At 47.0% G+C, this 16766-nt stretch overlaps 1 protein-coding gene across 1 annotated transcript in view; it reads right to left on the minus strand.

Annotated features, from left to right (window-relative positions):
* Window positions 1-16766, minus strand: part of ERCC2 (ERCC excision repair 2, TFIIH core complex helicase subunit) — a 1037455-nt gene that overhangs the window by 177495 nt on the left and 843194 nt on the right. The window contains exon 19 of the mRNA XM_069644679.1: window positions 5761-5833. Within this exon, the coding sequence (XP_069500780.1) occupies window positions 5761-5833 (73 nt within the window). The remainder of the gene's footprint in view (window positions 1-5760; window positions 5834-16766) is intronic.

The raw sequence follows: 16766 nt of genomic DNA on the forward strand, positions 1-16766 counted from the left end.
AGTAGCACTAAGCCAGGGGTACCCCCTCTTCTGGCCGATACACTGTGGTCTGGCTTTCCAATGGTCACAGACAGCCTCCGGAACCTGACCAACGCTGGTGGACTTCTTGGGCACCAGAGATCCGGATATTCTTCAGGACCCACGAAGATACCTCTGCAGGACTGCTGGTACTGAAGTCTGGCTTCCAGGACAATTCGGGTGAAGAAAAGCAGTTGCAGGATGTCCCCTCGTAGCTTTGGGAAGAGTTCACATGTCCAGGTACTCTCTGATCAGTCGTTGAATCAGCACAGCAGCCTTTGGATTTGATTCAGAGTTGCAGCAGCAGAACATCTTTCTACAGCTGAATTCAGGATACAGGCTTCCAGGAAAACTCCAAGCTTCTTAAACAGAGGTAAGTGAGGGATGTTCTGATATACACAAATCACCCATACACTCAAGCGGAGCTAAGCTCAGTCAATCATACAGTAGTGCATTCATGCAGCACCCAATAAGGGTCACAAGCATTAAGTCAATTCTCCCAAAACCAGACATCAATAACAGTGTTTATTGGAGACAACTCCCAGCCTTTCAGAGCATACACTTCATTCCCTCAGTTTCAGACAGGGCTGGCCCAGGCAGGACCACAGGCATTGTGACACATAGCCAAAACCAGACACCCAAAACACAGACTGAGTTGAGTCCTGTTTCCATTCAGTCAGGTTACACCCCTAGGGTGTACCCAAAACAAGCAGTGTGTGGGGAGGGCTCCTACCAACTAAGCAGAGGGCGGCTCCAGAGCCATATAAGGCCATTCAACCCAACATCCAATCAGGGGGAAGAGGGACAGAGATTCTCAGGACTTTGAGAAACAAGAGGGAAAGGCAGAAAGCCATGAGGCTTACAGTGGCCATCTTGCCTTTGTTCAGGAATCCGTTGATTCCTATGACAGGGCTGCGTGTCACAATAATGCAGGAGAACCAGAGGTACTGCAAAATCAGCATGAAGCTGCTACCAGCCCATACCCTGCTCTGCGAGGCAACACACAAGTGCCCAAAACTCACACTAAGGTACCAAAAGGGACTCCTACCCACGGGTGCCATAGGGGTATCCCGTGGGTCCTGTTCACCAAAGATGAAGATGAAGAGCTGCACTGCTAGGGGTACAAACTGGACTCCTGTGCAGAAAACATACAGAAAACACGCTCCAGGGAAGTAGCAGGATAAGGACGCATTTCCAGCATCACAGTAGTCCTCTACCCCTAACTTGGTGTGGAAAACATCATTGGGCTTGCTTGCAGGAGGGCACCTGACTGTCATAGTGGGTGAAGTAGGAAAATCCTCAAACTGAACTACCCCTGGAGGGAGTGGCTATTGTCAAAAGGTCAACCCTAGCGATTTTGTGGTGGCTTTGGAGGCCTTAAACTTCTCCAAAGACTCATCTGCCTTCTATGCAAAGAGGTTGTCAATGAGAACAAGCATATCCAGATGTTTTTCTTGGACGTCAGGGGCAAGCCTATAAGGCTGCATTCATGAATGTCGGCAGATGACCAAGGCCATTCCCATAGTTCTTCGAGCCACACCGTCCACCATGTCCAGGGACGAATGGAGAATCAGATGGGCCACATCCTTCCCATCACTAACCAGGAAATTGAAACTCTGTTTCATTTTGGATAAGTGCTGACTCTTCGCTGCCTACGATATCACATATCACAAACAATGTTTGTATATAGCCAGGTCACAGGTGGTGTTCACCGCTCTTAAGGCCAGGCTGCCAGAAGCAAACATTTAAGGAAAAACAGTCAACTTCTTGCTTTTCCCATCAGGGATCAACAGAGGGAATGTGATACACCTAGAGCTCCTTGTCAGGCCTGAATCAGCAGACTCTCAAAAGTTGGGTGCGTGGACAAGAAGCCTGGATCCACAGGAGCTGAATGATGCTTTTCAGAGAGGTCACAGCTAGTGTAAAGACATGTTTCTACCATGAGACCAACACTAGGGCGCCAAAGCCGGATTAAAGGGCACAACTGTCTCTTTCGAGGGACCTTAGTCAAGAATGTCTGAGGTAGAAATTGATCCACTGGCTTGCTGGAGCCAACAGGCCCAGGATATCGACAACCTTTGCATTAGTCCGCTGGCATATGGCATGCCCTAGGCAGAGGCCTGCATGAACTCCAACTCAGGGGAAGTATCCAGACCATTGGCATCCCAAAGGTCGGGAGCCAGAATCTTAGAGACAGCCTCCGAGCCTCTAGGTCGTAGAATTTCTATGGGAAATCATCCACATCTCCTGAACTCAAATGTTCCAAACCGTAAGGGATAGGACCACAAATCACAAATCTTGCCCATTGTAGTCAAAAGTGGGTCCTCTGACCTGGAGGGCCAGCACAGAGAAAGTTGGTGCTAAGGCTATCTTCCACCCGGTGGGCAAGGGAAGTAGTTTAGAGTGACGGCACCAGAACCCAGCAAGCAGGCGTGCGGTACAAAGAGTTGGTTCTGCCAATCTGTTCATACATGTTGGGCCTTTGCTCTGCCACCAGCACTGAGACAGAAGCTGCCTGAACTTTGGCAAAAATGTCTAGCATCAGTTACCTGAATTCCTCCCATCTCTCCATCTTATAAGAGCATGTGGGGAATGGAATGGTACCTTCAAGGGTGGTGATACTGCAGAAGAATCTTCATCGTCCCTGGAGTGGGAGAGATGAGACTTCATTTTGGAGGAAGAAAAAAAATGGTGCCCAGACAGTTCACTGGAGGAAAAAGGCCACTTGTGATGCTGCTTCTTTTCTTTCTGGTCACCTCAGGTGAGCTGGAATCCTCTCGATGTAGGCCTGCCCTCAAGCGCTGTTCCACCCCAGTCTGCTTTGTAGGTTCGGTCATCTTAAAAGTACATTTAGTGTTGTTGTTTTGGAATGTGGTCAAATTTAGCGCCACATTCCAGAACAGCCTTTTTTTTTACCAACTTTATTTAAATTTTAGATCATCATAGACATGCATACATTAATAAGCAGATCTTCTTACATGTCGTTTCTTCCTTACCCCTTCCTGGGATTTTAGTACATTTCAATGCCAGTGCTCATTTATATTAACAATATAAAAAAGAATTAAAAAAAGAAAAATATATAAATGTTAAACTCTCTCCCCCTCCCCCCAAAATATCTCCCCAACTTAAGGTGAAGAAGTGATTTGATCCTGTCTTATTATTTCAGCCAGGTGGATCCTTTCAGATTTGGTATTCAATTTTATCAAATAACAGGTATTGCACGGAGTAATCTGGGTTTAAAGTACATCTGTTCTCTGTCATCTGTGAATTCATGCAATGGTAGCCAAGTGTTCAGATATTTTGAGTAAGAGCCGTGGGCCATAGCTGTCACCTTTTCCGTGGCCATCACTCCCCATAGCCGCACCCACCACATGGATACTATTGGTCCATCTTTAGATTTCCACACCTGCGCGATTGTGTTTCTGGCTGCATTCAACATATGTGTAATTAGGGTGGCTGTCAGCCCTGAGCTTGCGTAGCAAACTTCCACTGCTTCTCCCAAGAGCACCACTAGCGGGTCGAAAGTGAGCTCTATGCTGGTTATATCTGTAATGTGACTTAGAATCTCTTTCCAGTAAGTTTCCGCTAGTGGGCAGGACCACCACATGTGGATAAGGTCCCCAGGTTGTCCACAATTCCTCCAACACTCGGCCGGGTATTCTGGATTAATGGCATGCATGCGTGTGGGCGTCATGTACCACCAAAGACAAAGTTTGCATGCTGCTTCCTTAATCAAGGTGCATTTAGAACTCTCTGTGGCTCTATGCCAAATGCGGTCCCATGTGTCCCAATCAATTGATCTCCCTAGATCAGCCTCCTATTTCCGCATATAAGTGAGGTTCTCTTCTGGGTCCCCTTCCCCCACCAGGCGGTATAGTCTAGTTATTCCCTTATCTGGGTGACCTTCCTGTATGGTTAACTCCACTCCTATAGGATTCCTGGTTGCCCCTTCCTTCACCCTCACATTTGAGACCCAGTGCCTGAGTTGAACATAGTGGAATCGTTCTTGTTCCGGGATATTGAACCAGGTTTTATATTCTTCAAACGACAGGGGTATCCCATCTGCATAGAGATCTCTTAGGACCATATTGCTTTCTTTGCCACCCCAGTTAGTCCAGAAGTTAGCATGTGTTCCAGGGGTAAATTCTGGGTTATAGACTATTGGCGCAAGAGGCCCTCCCCCTCCTTTAATCTTCTTGTTTCTCAGGACCCTGTCCCAGTACCACAGAGTAGTTCTGGTTGATTCCAACAGTTGGCCCCCTTTTTTCCTATGTCGTGTGGCGAGGAAGCCAAGACCCCCCCCAGGGATATCTTAGTTGCCAAACTTTCAAGTAAGACCCACTGATTCGGTGCCTCCACCGTAGACCATTGCAGCATAGAGGCTATCTGTGCCGCCCACAAGTACCTACGGAGATCCAGAACCCCCAATCCCCCCAGGACCTGTGGTCTAAATAATACTCTTGCGAACTCTCGGTCCCCCCCACCCATATGAAATTCATCACCTCTTTCTGTAGTGTTTGGATGGCTGGGTTTGGGATTCTTATTGGAAGAGCACCGACTACATATAAGAATTTAGGAAGAAGGGTCATTTTAACCGCTGTAATGCGTGCCAGCCAGGACAGTTCCTGCAATTGCCAACGTTTTAATTCTTTCGCTAATGTTTTCAGGAGGTCTGGGATATTAGCTCCATATAACCTTTCATATTTGGGGGTCAGTTGAATTCCAAGATATTTAACTGCCTTGTGTTCCCACTTCAGGGGGTATAGGTTCTCCCAAATCGGGATTTGCTCTGGTCTTTCTGTGATGTTAAGAGCTTTGGATTTGGGGTAGTTAATGTGGAATCCTGAAACGTTAGCAAATTCCCTCAATAATTGTATGGCTGCTGGTAGAGAGTTTGCGGTATCTTTAAGGAATAGGAGAATATCGTCCGCATAAAGTGCTATTTTCTGCGGGCCTATATTGCCCACTTCAACCTCTTGGATGTCTGGGTGGTTACGGACCTGGCATGCGAACGGCTCCATAGCCATAGCAAAGATCAGGGGCGATAATGGGCACCCTTGTCTCGTGCCTCTCTGAATGGGGATACTCCCTGTGAGCTTTCCATTAACCATTAGTCTAGTGGATGGGTCAGTGAAATTGGCCATTACCATGCGAATAAAAATTGGGCCACACCCAAATCTTTCAAGGGTTAGGCGTAGGAAGCCCCAGTGTAAACTATCAAAAGCTCTGGAGGCGTCCAGAGCTGCCACTGAAAATCTCTGGCCCATCCTCCGTCCCCAGTCGATTGTATCTATGGCTCTGCGGATCAGAACGGCCTTTTTAGGCATGGACTGGCAAGAATGGCAGTCCTCTGGATCATGCTCCTTCCCCAGGTAGAAAAGACAGGCCATCTGGAAATCAGAGACGGACATTAGCCTCAAGCAGTCCCTACTGGGTTTGAAGCCCACCTTGGGTTTCGGATAAGTCACAGCTAAGCTTGAAAAATCCTCGTTCCATTCCTGAGTAGAGCACGGAGTGTGCAAAAAAATTAAACCGAGGTTAAGGGGCACCAATGGTTCCATACATACTGTCTCAGACACTGCGTTCTGAGTCATGGGCATGCATAGGGTTCAAGCAGAGATGTATAACTACTCCTGGTGGATGAAATAGTTTCCAAGTTTCCAAAGGAAGCTGGGGATGGATGATGTTTATCGAAGATAAACAACCTCTGGCAGGAAGGAATCCACTAGAATTTTCACTTACCAAAGTCAATGCCCTCAGAAACTTTCCCTCTGGCCACCGACAGCAGGATTGCTCCTCGTCCATTCTCACATGCCTATGAACAAAAAGGAAAAGAATTAATTTGTGTTTGTTAATTTCATTTTTATTCCATTAATAATGCTTGTATAAGTCAGAGCAAATCTTAGTGACAATGGAAAGATGACTATGCTGCTGCAAGTCAAGAAGGTCCAAGAAAGATATTCAGGACTAATGCTTTTTTATGGTTGTTTCAAACTGAGATTTACATCTCGAAGGCCATATTCAATCTAGCCAAGATTTGACAAGAATTGGGAATCAACACATCACAGGTAAATAAGGCCAGATGGTACCAAGCTCTATGCAGTATTGTACGTTTCCCTGTTTCTCAAGTGCAATTTCCCCCAAATAATGAAACAAATATATATCGGGCTACATTACAAGTTCTGCAGTGCAGTAAAAAGTGTATGTAATTACGTTAGCACCACTTTTTAAGCAGAAACTGAATTACTGCCACTTTCATGCTATAACCGCTGAATTCAGAGTTTAAACTTCAAGTGGATTTACCTCCAGTCGATGATGTTAGGTAGAGTTATGGTCATGGTCAAGCTATGCGCACATGGCCCACCTCTGCACTCTCTACATTCTTAAAGGGGCAGCTTGCATAGGAACCTCCATAAGTATGCAGGAAAGGGGATGGGATGTAGGAGTATGGGGGTTTTACCCCACTCTTCCAACACTGATAATCCGATGGAATGCCCAAGGGACCAAGTAACGGTAAGCGAGTTTGTTGATAATTCAGCAGATTTACTGCCAAACGCGTAGTGAGGCCCATTGTCTTGGACTTGATATGTATTGTAATTTTCAAAGAAATGTTTTGGAAAGGTACGCCAAAACCCACTTTTCAACAAACATGTTTGAGTATATCGAAAGAACAAACATGTTCTTGGCCCCAAGTACATAAGGAATTGTGGGTGTTTTACTTTCCTTCACTTTGTACATAAAATGACGCATATGCATGGGGAGCAGCTGGTTTAGGCTAAATGCCACGATTTAGTTAAAAGAAAAGAAAGTTTAGGATTCAAGATGAAGTATCCACAATATTGGAACCTAGTTGGGGGATCTGAAACTCAAATCTTCCCTATCATCATATCACAATTTGATTTGAGTCAATTCTATTCAGTTATTGCTTTTTCTTATGGGGGTTTTACTCCACACTGTTGGATTCCTGTTTTTGCTTTATCCTTCAAGGTTTTGCACATAATATGTTGTTTCCCAAATAAAACTTTCCAATTTTATTTTGTTTCTTTGGAATGCAACCTTTATTAAAAGATTAGAGGTGTTGATCTAATATCTCTCGGCTGCAGAGGAAATTATATAAGTCGAGAGATAGACTTCATGAAACTGTTTCATAAGTCATATTTGTTATTTGGAGTCTATGGACCAGAAATAGTCAAAAGACGACTCCTATTCCTTTTGATTCGGAGATGTATTTCTTGATGTGGACTGGAAAGAGGAGAAAGAAAGACAACTTTTTGGTTCGGAGTCCACATCAAGAAATACATCTCCGAATCAAAAGGAATAGGAGTCGTCTTTTGACTATTCCTGGTCCATACATTCCAAATGATGTTTTTTTAACAAATATGACTTATGAAACAGTTTCATGAAGTCTATCTCTCGACTTATATAATCTCCTCTGCAGCCGAGAGATATTAGATCAACACCTTTAATCTTTTAATAAAGGTTGCATTCCAAAGAAACAAAATAAAATTGTAAAGTTTTATTTGGGAAACAACATATTATATGCAAAACCTTGAAGGATAAAGCAAAAACAGGAAGCAACAGTGTGGAGTAAAAACCCCATAAGAAAAAGCAATACCTGAATAGAATTGACTCAAATCAAATTGTAGGATTCAAGATGATCAATGCCATTGACCAAATTCTTTACAATATTTATTCTGCATTGGAATTCCCAAGATAGTAGTTTATGAATGTTTCAGATGAATGTTCGCAAAGCCTGCAATGAGTTTTAATACAGGAAACAACACTGTATGGTGAGATAAAGTAGCAAAGCTCTATGCCTGGTGTTTTTTTTTTAAAGTAATGATGCAGCTTTCAGGGTTTTATCTGAACATACTAAATCGTTAAAATGTTTCCCTTTGATCAGGGGTTAATCTTCCCTATCCTGCTATATAAAATGGTATGACTTCTACAACTGGTTATCCAAAAAGTTAACATTCTAGTTAACATTCAGGAAATTCTTAATGTTTGGGAACTTTTTTATTGAAGGGGACATATTTCAGCTTTAGTTTGATCAGGGAGTAGAAAGACTTACTTACCTCTCAGTAATGTACTTTCTCATGAATGTTCCTCCCACAGATTCCTCATCTATGATATCTATCTCCCAGAGCAGCTGTTCTTAGGAAACATTTTCCACCACCAGAGGCGCAGCTCTGCTTGACGCCACTAGGCACCCCATGTAGACATGACATCAGGGCCAGCACATATCGAAGCACCGCACCCCGTGACCTCAATGCAAGCCTATATCCCATAGTACTTCGACGAAGAGGGTTCGCAGAATCTAAAGGTGCACTAGCGTTCCGCCCAGTGGGGCAGGTTAAGAGAGCGATGAGCAATGAGTGGGAGGAAATTTCCATCAGAAAGAACATTACCCGAGAGGTAAGTCATTTGTTCTTCTAATGGATTACTTCCATCCAGGGATTTCTCCTCTTTGATCGACTCCAAAAGCAGTAGGTAGAACTCGAGGTGGGAGGAGAGCAAGGACACCACCTATGGCAGAAAGCTCTGGAGGACCAGCCCATGGAAACTAGCGTCCTGCCCTCTTTGGGAATCGAAGCAGTAAGGTTTGGTGAACGTGTGCAGTGCGGCCCATGTAGCTGTCTGGCAAATGCCCAGAACCAAGACTCTGCTCTTGTAGTGGAAAGGTGGCAGCCAGTCCTCAGGTCAAAGGAGCCCCGAGACTTTCAGGCACTTCTTTTCCAGACTTTGGGGTGAGAGTGCAGGAGAATGGTGAGAGCGTGGGAGATATGGAACAAGTTACTTACCTGTAACTATTGTTCTCCAGCATGGGCCTGGCATAGATTCACGTGCTCATGAATATTCCCCGTCGTCAGGTTGGGAATCCTCAGTAAAGATAAAATCTGTTTCAGTTTCACTTCTGAACTGTCTTTCTCCTAACAACCAATCACTGGTCTCTGGGTCATACTGCCCCCAGCCAATGACTGCCCTTTACCAAGCCCCTCCTCTGGCATATTCAGATTTGGCAGCACGAAAAGTGGCAGTAGGATCAAGAGAAGAGCTGCAGAGGGGTAGGCGGGAGGGTTCGCATGTGAATCCATGCCAGACCCATGCTGGAGAACAACAGTTACAGGTAAGTAACTTGTTCCTTCTCCAGCAAGGGGTCTGGCATGGATTCACATGCTCATGAATAAAGAATACATAGCAGTACACACATGCACAACCACGGGAGGTGGCAAGGGTCAGCATTAAGCATCTCAACATTAAGCATCTCTTACCTACTCACAGGCTCACCTTCAAGGGGACAAGTTACGCAGCACTGCTTGGCCGACTCTGGACTCCACCCTGGAATCCCTGTCAAAACAGTAGAATCTAATGAAGGTGTGCATCGACCTCCACATAGCAGCCCTGCAGATGTCCAGCATGGGCACACCAGACAGGAACGCCATAGTAGCAGCGATCACTCTGGTCGAATGGGCTCTTGGACGGCCAGGCAACGGTCGGTTTGCCAACCAGTGACAATGAGTGATGCAGCCGGAGAGCCACCTGGAAATGGAAGCCTTGGAGAGGAGCTTCCCAGTATTCACAGGGCCAAAGTTCACAAAAAGTTGCGACGTCTTCTGGAAACTCTTTGTGCGGTCCTCATAGAACTTCAGCGCTCTAGCCACATCCAGCGAGTGCAAAGTCTCTTCAGCCGGTGACGAAGGCGTTGAAAAAAAAACACAGGTAACACCAAGGGCTCGTTCAGATGACAGTCAGATGGCACCTTGGGCATGAAGGAGGGGTGCGTCCGCAGCACCACCCTAATGTTGTGAAAAGTCAAGTAAGGTGGCTTACAGGACAGGGCCTGAATCTCTCCCACCCATCGTGCAGAGGTGATGGCCACGAGGAATGCTGTCTTCCACGAATCTAACTTCAGCGGTGCCGACTGCATAGGCTCGAAAGGAGGTCTCATGAGCCTAGTCAGAACCACATTGAGCTCCCATGCCGGGGCTGAGGCATTCACCGGTGGGAACGAATGGAAAAGTCCTTTAATGAAATACTTGACCAGACGGTGTGACCATAACGACGACCGTCCCGGAGCTCTGGTGTAGCGGGAGATAGCCGCCAGATGAACCTCGATGGAAGCATGAGCCAGACCTGCTTTGGCCAGCGACCGCAAATGTGGCAGCACCTGTGGAGCCGTCATTCGTAGAGGGTCGATCTTCTGTGCACAGCACCAGACGGCGATCCTCTTCCACTTATGTGCATAGCATTTCAGTGTAGACGAAGCCCTGGCCTTGGCAAGCACCTCCTTGCAGTCTACTGGGATATCGTATCCCCCAAACTCTAGCGCCACAGGAGCCAGGCCTGCAAGTTCAGCGACCCTGGATCGTGGTGCAGAATCACGACTCCTTCTCTGGCGAGAAGATCTGCAGCCGCCGGAAGCTTGACTGGAGGGGACGCTAACAAGCCCAGAAGGTCCGTGTACCATATTTGTCACGGCCACGCCGGCGCAACGAGGATCATCCTGCACCGGGACCGGATTGACTAGTCGAAGAAGCAACGGCAAAAGAGGGAACGCATACAGGAACAGGCCATCCCAGGGGAATGATAATGCGTCCCCCATGCTCCCCGGCTGGGGAAACCTGCTGGCAAACCTCTGGCACTTGGTGTTCGTCGCCGTCGGAAACAGATCGATCTGGGGATTGCCCCATTGTCGGAACAGAAGATCCACTTGGTCCTGCCGAAGCTTCCACTCGTGGCAAGAGCGCATCTCCCTGCTGAGGGAGTCAGCGACGGTGTTCTTCACTCCTGCCAGAAGAAACGGGACGAGGAACATCCCCTGGGCAACGGCCCATCACCATAGGTCCTGCACCTCTCTGCAGAGCGCTGGGTACCTGGTGCCCCCTGCTTCCGGATGTAGAACATCGCAGTGGTGTTGTCCGTGAAGACCCGTACCACCTTGCCCTTGAGGGACGGAAGGAACAACTTCAGGGCCCAAAACACTGCCCGCAGCTCCAGTACGTTGATATGCAACGACTTCTCCTCCGGCAGCCACAGGCCTCTTGCGTGGAGACTTCCGGTGTGCGCGCCCCATCCTTCCAGGAAGGCGTCCGCCGTGACCGTCTCCTGATGAGGTGGGGTCTGGAAGTCTGCACCTGCCGACAGATGCGCGCGCACTCCCCACCACCATATCACTCGACAGAAACTCTCGTCGAGAGTGATCTTGTCCTCGAAGCTTCCCGCTACCTGAATCCAACAGGCGTCGAGGAACTCTTGCAGTGGGCACATCCGTAGCCTGCATAGCCGAATGAGGTATATGCATGACGACTTCATGCCGAGAAGGGACTTGATGGACCTCACCCTTGCAATCTTCAGGGTCAACAGCCGTTTTACCTTGCCCAGGATGGCCGCTATCCTCTCCTCCGGAGACACCAGGCACGACACTGTGTTGAGCCGAGACCCCAGAAACAGCGTGTCTTGCGATGGCACCAAGCACGACTTTGCATACTTTTTAGTAAGTTCGGCATCGACCGCCATTGTCTAACACAGATGATGCCACAAGCACATGACTGGGTCTGCAATGGTCACTGTAAGGCTCTTTCCTTTTGCAGCTCACTGTCGTGTATCCGTTAACTCGTACTGCTGGAGCAGCTTAGATGGAGTGCTGAGAGCGACAACCACCCTTTCGACTGACTTGTGATCCTGAGCTTTCAGGTGTGCTTATTAGGACACTTGCTGGAACTCTACATCGGGGGACGCATCCAGCCAGCTCACGTCATGCAGACTCTGTGCCAATTCAACTAGACCGGCATTGGTCGGCTAAAAAATTGGGCACTGGGTCCATGTCCGCCCCTACCAAAGGTTCCATTCCGAAGGAGATATGGTACCAGTCTTTGTCGAAAATCGATCAAATGGATTTGAAGAAATCAGACCGATTGGGCTGATCCGTTGAGAATGGAATTTACATGTTGATGAAGATGGCAGTGTCTGTGCCAATGCAGGTTTCCTTTTGACTGAGGTCAAGTTCGAGGGTGTTGGACCTCACCTGAGTCACCTTCATGCCAAACTCGCTGGCTGCATCAAGGCCGAAGCCGTATCAGCTGTGGCCTTCTCAAAAAACGTCATCCTCTGCCTCTTGACTGAGGCAATGTTACGCTCACCTGGTATCCACAGGGACGCCACCCAGCCCTGGTTGGATGATTTGCACTCTCAAACCCTCTCCCGATCCCTTGGTAAGGCCTCTGGTTAAAGATGGGTCTTAATATTGTAAAAGGTGGATTCTCCGTCCTGCTCCTCGTGGCGCATAGATATGGGGGGCGAGCAGCAACCAAGTTACTTCACTGGTGCAAGCCCCACGTGGGAATCCAGGCCTGCTGCGACTCCGTAGGTTTGCTGCTTTACAGTCTTTATATGCAGTTCTTATGTTCCTCTTAGTTCGAATAATAATGTCTTGCTTCTTTCCTTTTAGGTATGGAAAGGTATTTTGGTGTTGTCATGCAGTTATGAAGATGAGCATGGGCCGGTAGGCGAAAGCGTGGTGTGCGCGATGCTGTCCGGTAAGTAATGCGTGATGCGCAGCGCTGTTTCGCCTTTTATATTGCTAACCTGTGTCTTTTCTCTCCTTGTAGGTTGCGATGTTCCTCGCCAAGCGCCATAATGTTCTGCCATGATACTGATCAGGAGATGACTACCCAGGTAAGAATTGTGTGGCTTTCTTCATTCAGGAGGAAACGTGAGTAAACGCTTACTAATGCTGTCTTTCTTTCTCCTCTTTCCAGGTTATGGTATTCCAGGATGCATGCGGTGCCGGATGATGGAATTCGTACCTTCAGGGGAGTGGAACTGAAGTCGGCGATGGATTGAAGACAAGATACTGTTCCAGGTACGTTTCGTAGTGTTCTTTTTTTCTCTGCAGGTCCTTGGTTTCAGGTAAGCTGGCATCAAAGAACTGGACACGGTGAGCATTACGCTGCCACCAGCAGAATAACACGAAGCATGTTCTGCTGTCTGGGTGCGGTTTAAATAGTCTTCGGTAAAGTAGTCCAGGTAAAATAGTCCCAGGCCTGCCACACCCAAAGTAGTCCAGGTAAAGTAGTCCCAGGCCTGCCACACCCAAAAGACTAGACTGCATTGCTCAGTTCCTTGTAACTGAGCTATATGTGTGCCTCCATGTTGGCTGAACCCCCCCAAGTTATATAGTCCCAAGTAAATAGTCCCATTCTAATGTTGGTCTTCATGATGGTTATGAGCCTGGCGCCAAAGGTGCCAGAACTGACTCCAAGAGAGTCTTGGATGAGGTTTTAAGGCCTTTGACCTGGCCCTAACTGGAAGGCTGACTTGCCAATGAGGGCCAGGGGCAAGGGTCATGACAGCACTCCCCCCCCAAAGCCCCTGTCACGGTGGCACTTCTGCCTGGTTCTGGTTTGGCTGGGTAATTCTGATGGAACTTTTTAATTAAGCGAGGTGCATGGATGTATTCACTAGGTTCCCATGATGTGTCTTGAGGGCCATATCCCTTCCAATCAACTAAGTAGTATAGTTTGGATCTGGTGTATTTTGAGTCTAGGATATCCTTTACTTCAAACTCTGGCTCTCCGTCAACTAATACTGGTTTTGGTGGTGTTGTAACCCGAGTACCAGGTTGTACCGGTTTCAGGAGTGATACGTGAAACACAGGATGAATCTGCATAGTGGGTGGTAGGGCTAATTTAACTGCCACTGGATTTATTATGGATTCAATAGAATAAGGTCCCAGATATCGGGGACGAAAGGTCTGAGTCCCTTTTAAGGGCACATATTTTGATACTAACCAGACCTTGTCTCCAATTTGATAGTCGGGGGCTTTACTACGATGTTGGTCAGCAAATTTCTTTTGTCTGTTCTTGGCTTGGAGTAAATGTTGAAGGCCTGGGAAATAGTCGTATGTAGGGTTTTAACCGCTGGCATTTCCAAAGGGGTTAGGAGAACCAATTCTGAAGTACGTGGAGGTCTACCAAATATAGTGTAGAAAGGGGTTTGTCCAGTGCTGGTGTGCAATTAATTATTATAGGCATATTCAGCTATCCATAACAAGTGCTTCCAATTTCTTTCCACTTGATGTAACATGCAACGCAAGTATTGCTCAAAGGTTTGGTTTGTTCTTTCTGTTTGAGGATGGTGACTAGTGGATAGTCGAATGTCAATTTGGGCCAATGAACAGCATTTCCTCCAGAGGTTGGATACGAACTGACTACCTCGAGCTGAGATCAAGACCGATGGAAAGCCATGTAGCCGTACGATTTCCCCCAGGAATACTTTTGCTAAACTGGATGCATTTGGAAGACCCTTAAAAGGAATAAAGTGTGTCATTTTAGAGAACAAGTCTACAACTACTAAGATGGTGTTGAATCCTTGACTGGGAGGTAGATCTGTAATGAAATCAAGGGACAGTGTGTGCCATGGTGCAGGAGGAATTTCCAATGGTTGGAGAAGACCAGTTGGTTTCTGCTTTTGGGACTTGTTTTGTGCACACACACCGCAAGATTTGATAAATTGTATGATGTCTTTACGCCATGTGGGCCACCAATAGTTTCGTTTTACTTTAGCTAAAATTTTGGCAATTCCAGGATGACCTTCAATCAGGGAGTCGTGATAACCCAAAATAACCTGCTCTTGTAAATCTTTACTTGGCAAGTATGGACGGTTCCTAAAGTATGGTAACTGGTCTTTAATGGTGTAATGTTCTCCTTGAGTACACCACTCTTGTGAGAAAGTGGGATCGATTAAGAGTTGGATCTTGTTTTGGAGTTCCCCCTGTGTCAATGTTGTCATAAGACCCAGGAGTTTGTCTTCTGGAATGATGGCTACTGGATCTGGAGTTATGTATACCTTTTCATCAACACCCATGCGGGACAAGTCGTCAACCTTTCCGTTTCGGACTCCTGGCGGGTAGGTGATCACAGTCATATTCAGCGAAGAAAAGAGCCCACCGCAGTTGACGGGATGATTGAGCCTTTGCTGTTTTTAGGTATTGCAGGTTTCGATGATCAGTTATGACCGTGACAGTATGTCTAGCACCAAGAAGATAGTGTCGCCATGCCTTGAAAGCTGATTTTATAGCAAAGAGTTCTTTGTCTGTGATAGCATAGTTGAGTTCGGGAGGTGAGAATTTTTGTGACCAAAAGGCCACAGGGTGTAAATGGCCAGTTCCTGGGTCCCTTTGTGAGAGAACATGCTAGAGGCATCTGTTTCAACTATATAAGGGAGGTCTGGGCGAGGATGCCATAGAACTGGTGCAGAAGTGAATTTTTTCTTAAGTTCTTGAAAGACCTTCTCTGCTTCTTCGGTCCAATGGAAGTTTTTGTTTTTTCTCAATAGTGATGTAATTGGATGCACTATTTGGGAAAAATCTGGGATGAGTCGGCGGTAAAAGTTTGCAAAGCTCAACATACTCTGGATTCCTTTAAATGAAGTTGGTGACGGCCAGTTAAGAATGGCGTCTACGTTGTATCTATCCATTCTGATATCTTTTGGTGTGAGGATAAAACCGAGGAACGCCACTTCGGTGACATGAAAAGAGCATTTTCCAAGTTTAGCATACAGTTTATGTTGGCAGAGTTTAGTAAGGATGGAGCGGACATGCCTGACATGGTCGTCTTTTGTAGCAGAATACACTAAGATGTTATCAATATAAACCAGGGCACAAACGTCGATTAACTCCTGCAAAACATCATTCATAAAGTACTGGAATGCAGTGGGAGTGTTGCAAAGTCTGAAAGGCATTACCTGGTATTCATACAAGCCGTATTTGGTACAAAAGGCGGTTTTCCATTTGTCTCCTTTCTTCACTCGAACAAGATGGCACGTCCCCCCTAAGGTCCAGTTTGGTATAGATTTGGGCGTCTTTGACTTGATCCAAAAATTCAGGAATAAGGGGTGTGGATAAAGTTTTTGTACTGTGATCTGGTTTAATGCGCGATAGTCGATGCAAGTCCTCAAATCTCCTTCCTTCTTTGGTACGAAGAATAAGGGACTCGCTGTCATGATGCCTGCTTCCAAGGGGTCAGGACTTGCCCCACGACCTTGGAAGCAGGTCCATGACTCTGATCCCAGGAACCAGCCAGTCCCTATAGGGACCCTCTGGACCTTGTCCTGGCGCCAGTGGCGCCAGGCTCATGATGGTGACTGGTCCCGGCACAGGAAGCGCCGGGCTCATATTAGATAAGAGTGCTTGGTGGACCTACCTGTAGCAGACCATGCTGCTTACTTACCAGCTAACTGGTCTCCTGATCCTTCTCTGCCTGGAACTACTTTTTCTGTCTGGGTGGAGCAGGAGCCACTCCCTGGAAGCAGAACACAGGAACTCTTCTAGAAATCTGGAACTCTTTTCTTACCTGGGTGGGGCAGTGGAAGGAGACGCCTAAGCACTACAGAAGGCTATTTAAACCACACCGATTGGTTTCACGTGCTTCGCGTTATTCTGCATCTGCAGCAGGACGCTCACCGTGTCAGCTCCAGGAAACCTCCAGCTCCAGATCCTGTGAACACGAAATAACCTGCTGGAATCCAATCTTCAGTCTTCTTCAGTCTTCTGCAGCTCCTGCAAAACAAAGGCACAGGTTAGGCTAAAGTAAAGGCAGCGAATCTACTTACCTAATCCAACGGCAGCATCCAAGGCGCCTTTTTCTGCCTTTCTCTTCCGGCATCCGACATCTGCAAAGAGGGAGAACATCGGTCAGTAATATTCAACTACAAGTTCTGCTTACCTGTGTTACGCCCGTTCCAACTCA

This window comes from Ambystoma mexicanum, chromosome 2p, assembly GCF_040938575.1.
Source record: "Ambystoma mexicanum isolate Mex_15411 chromosome 2p, UKY_AmexF1_1, whole genome shotgun sequence".
In the NCBI taxonomy this organism is placed as follows: domain Eukaryota; kingdom Metazoa; phylum Chordata; class Amphibia; order Caudata; family Ambystomatidae; genus Ambystoma; species Ambystoma mexicanum.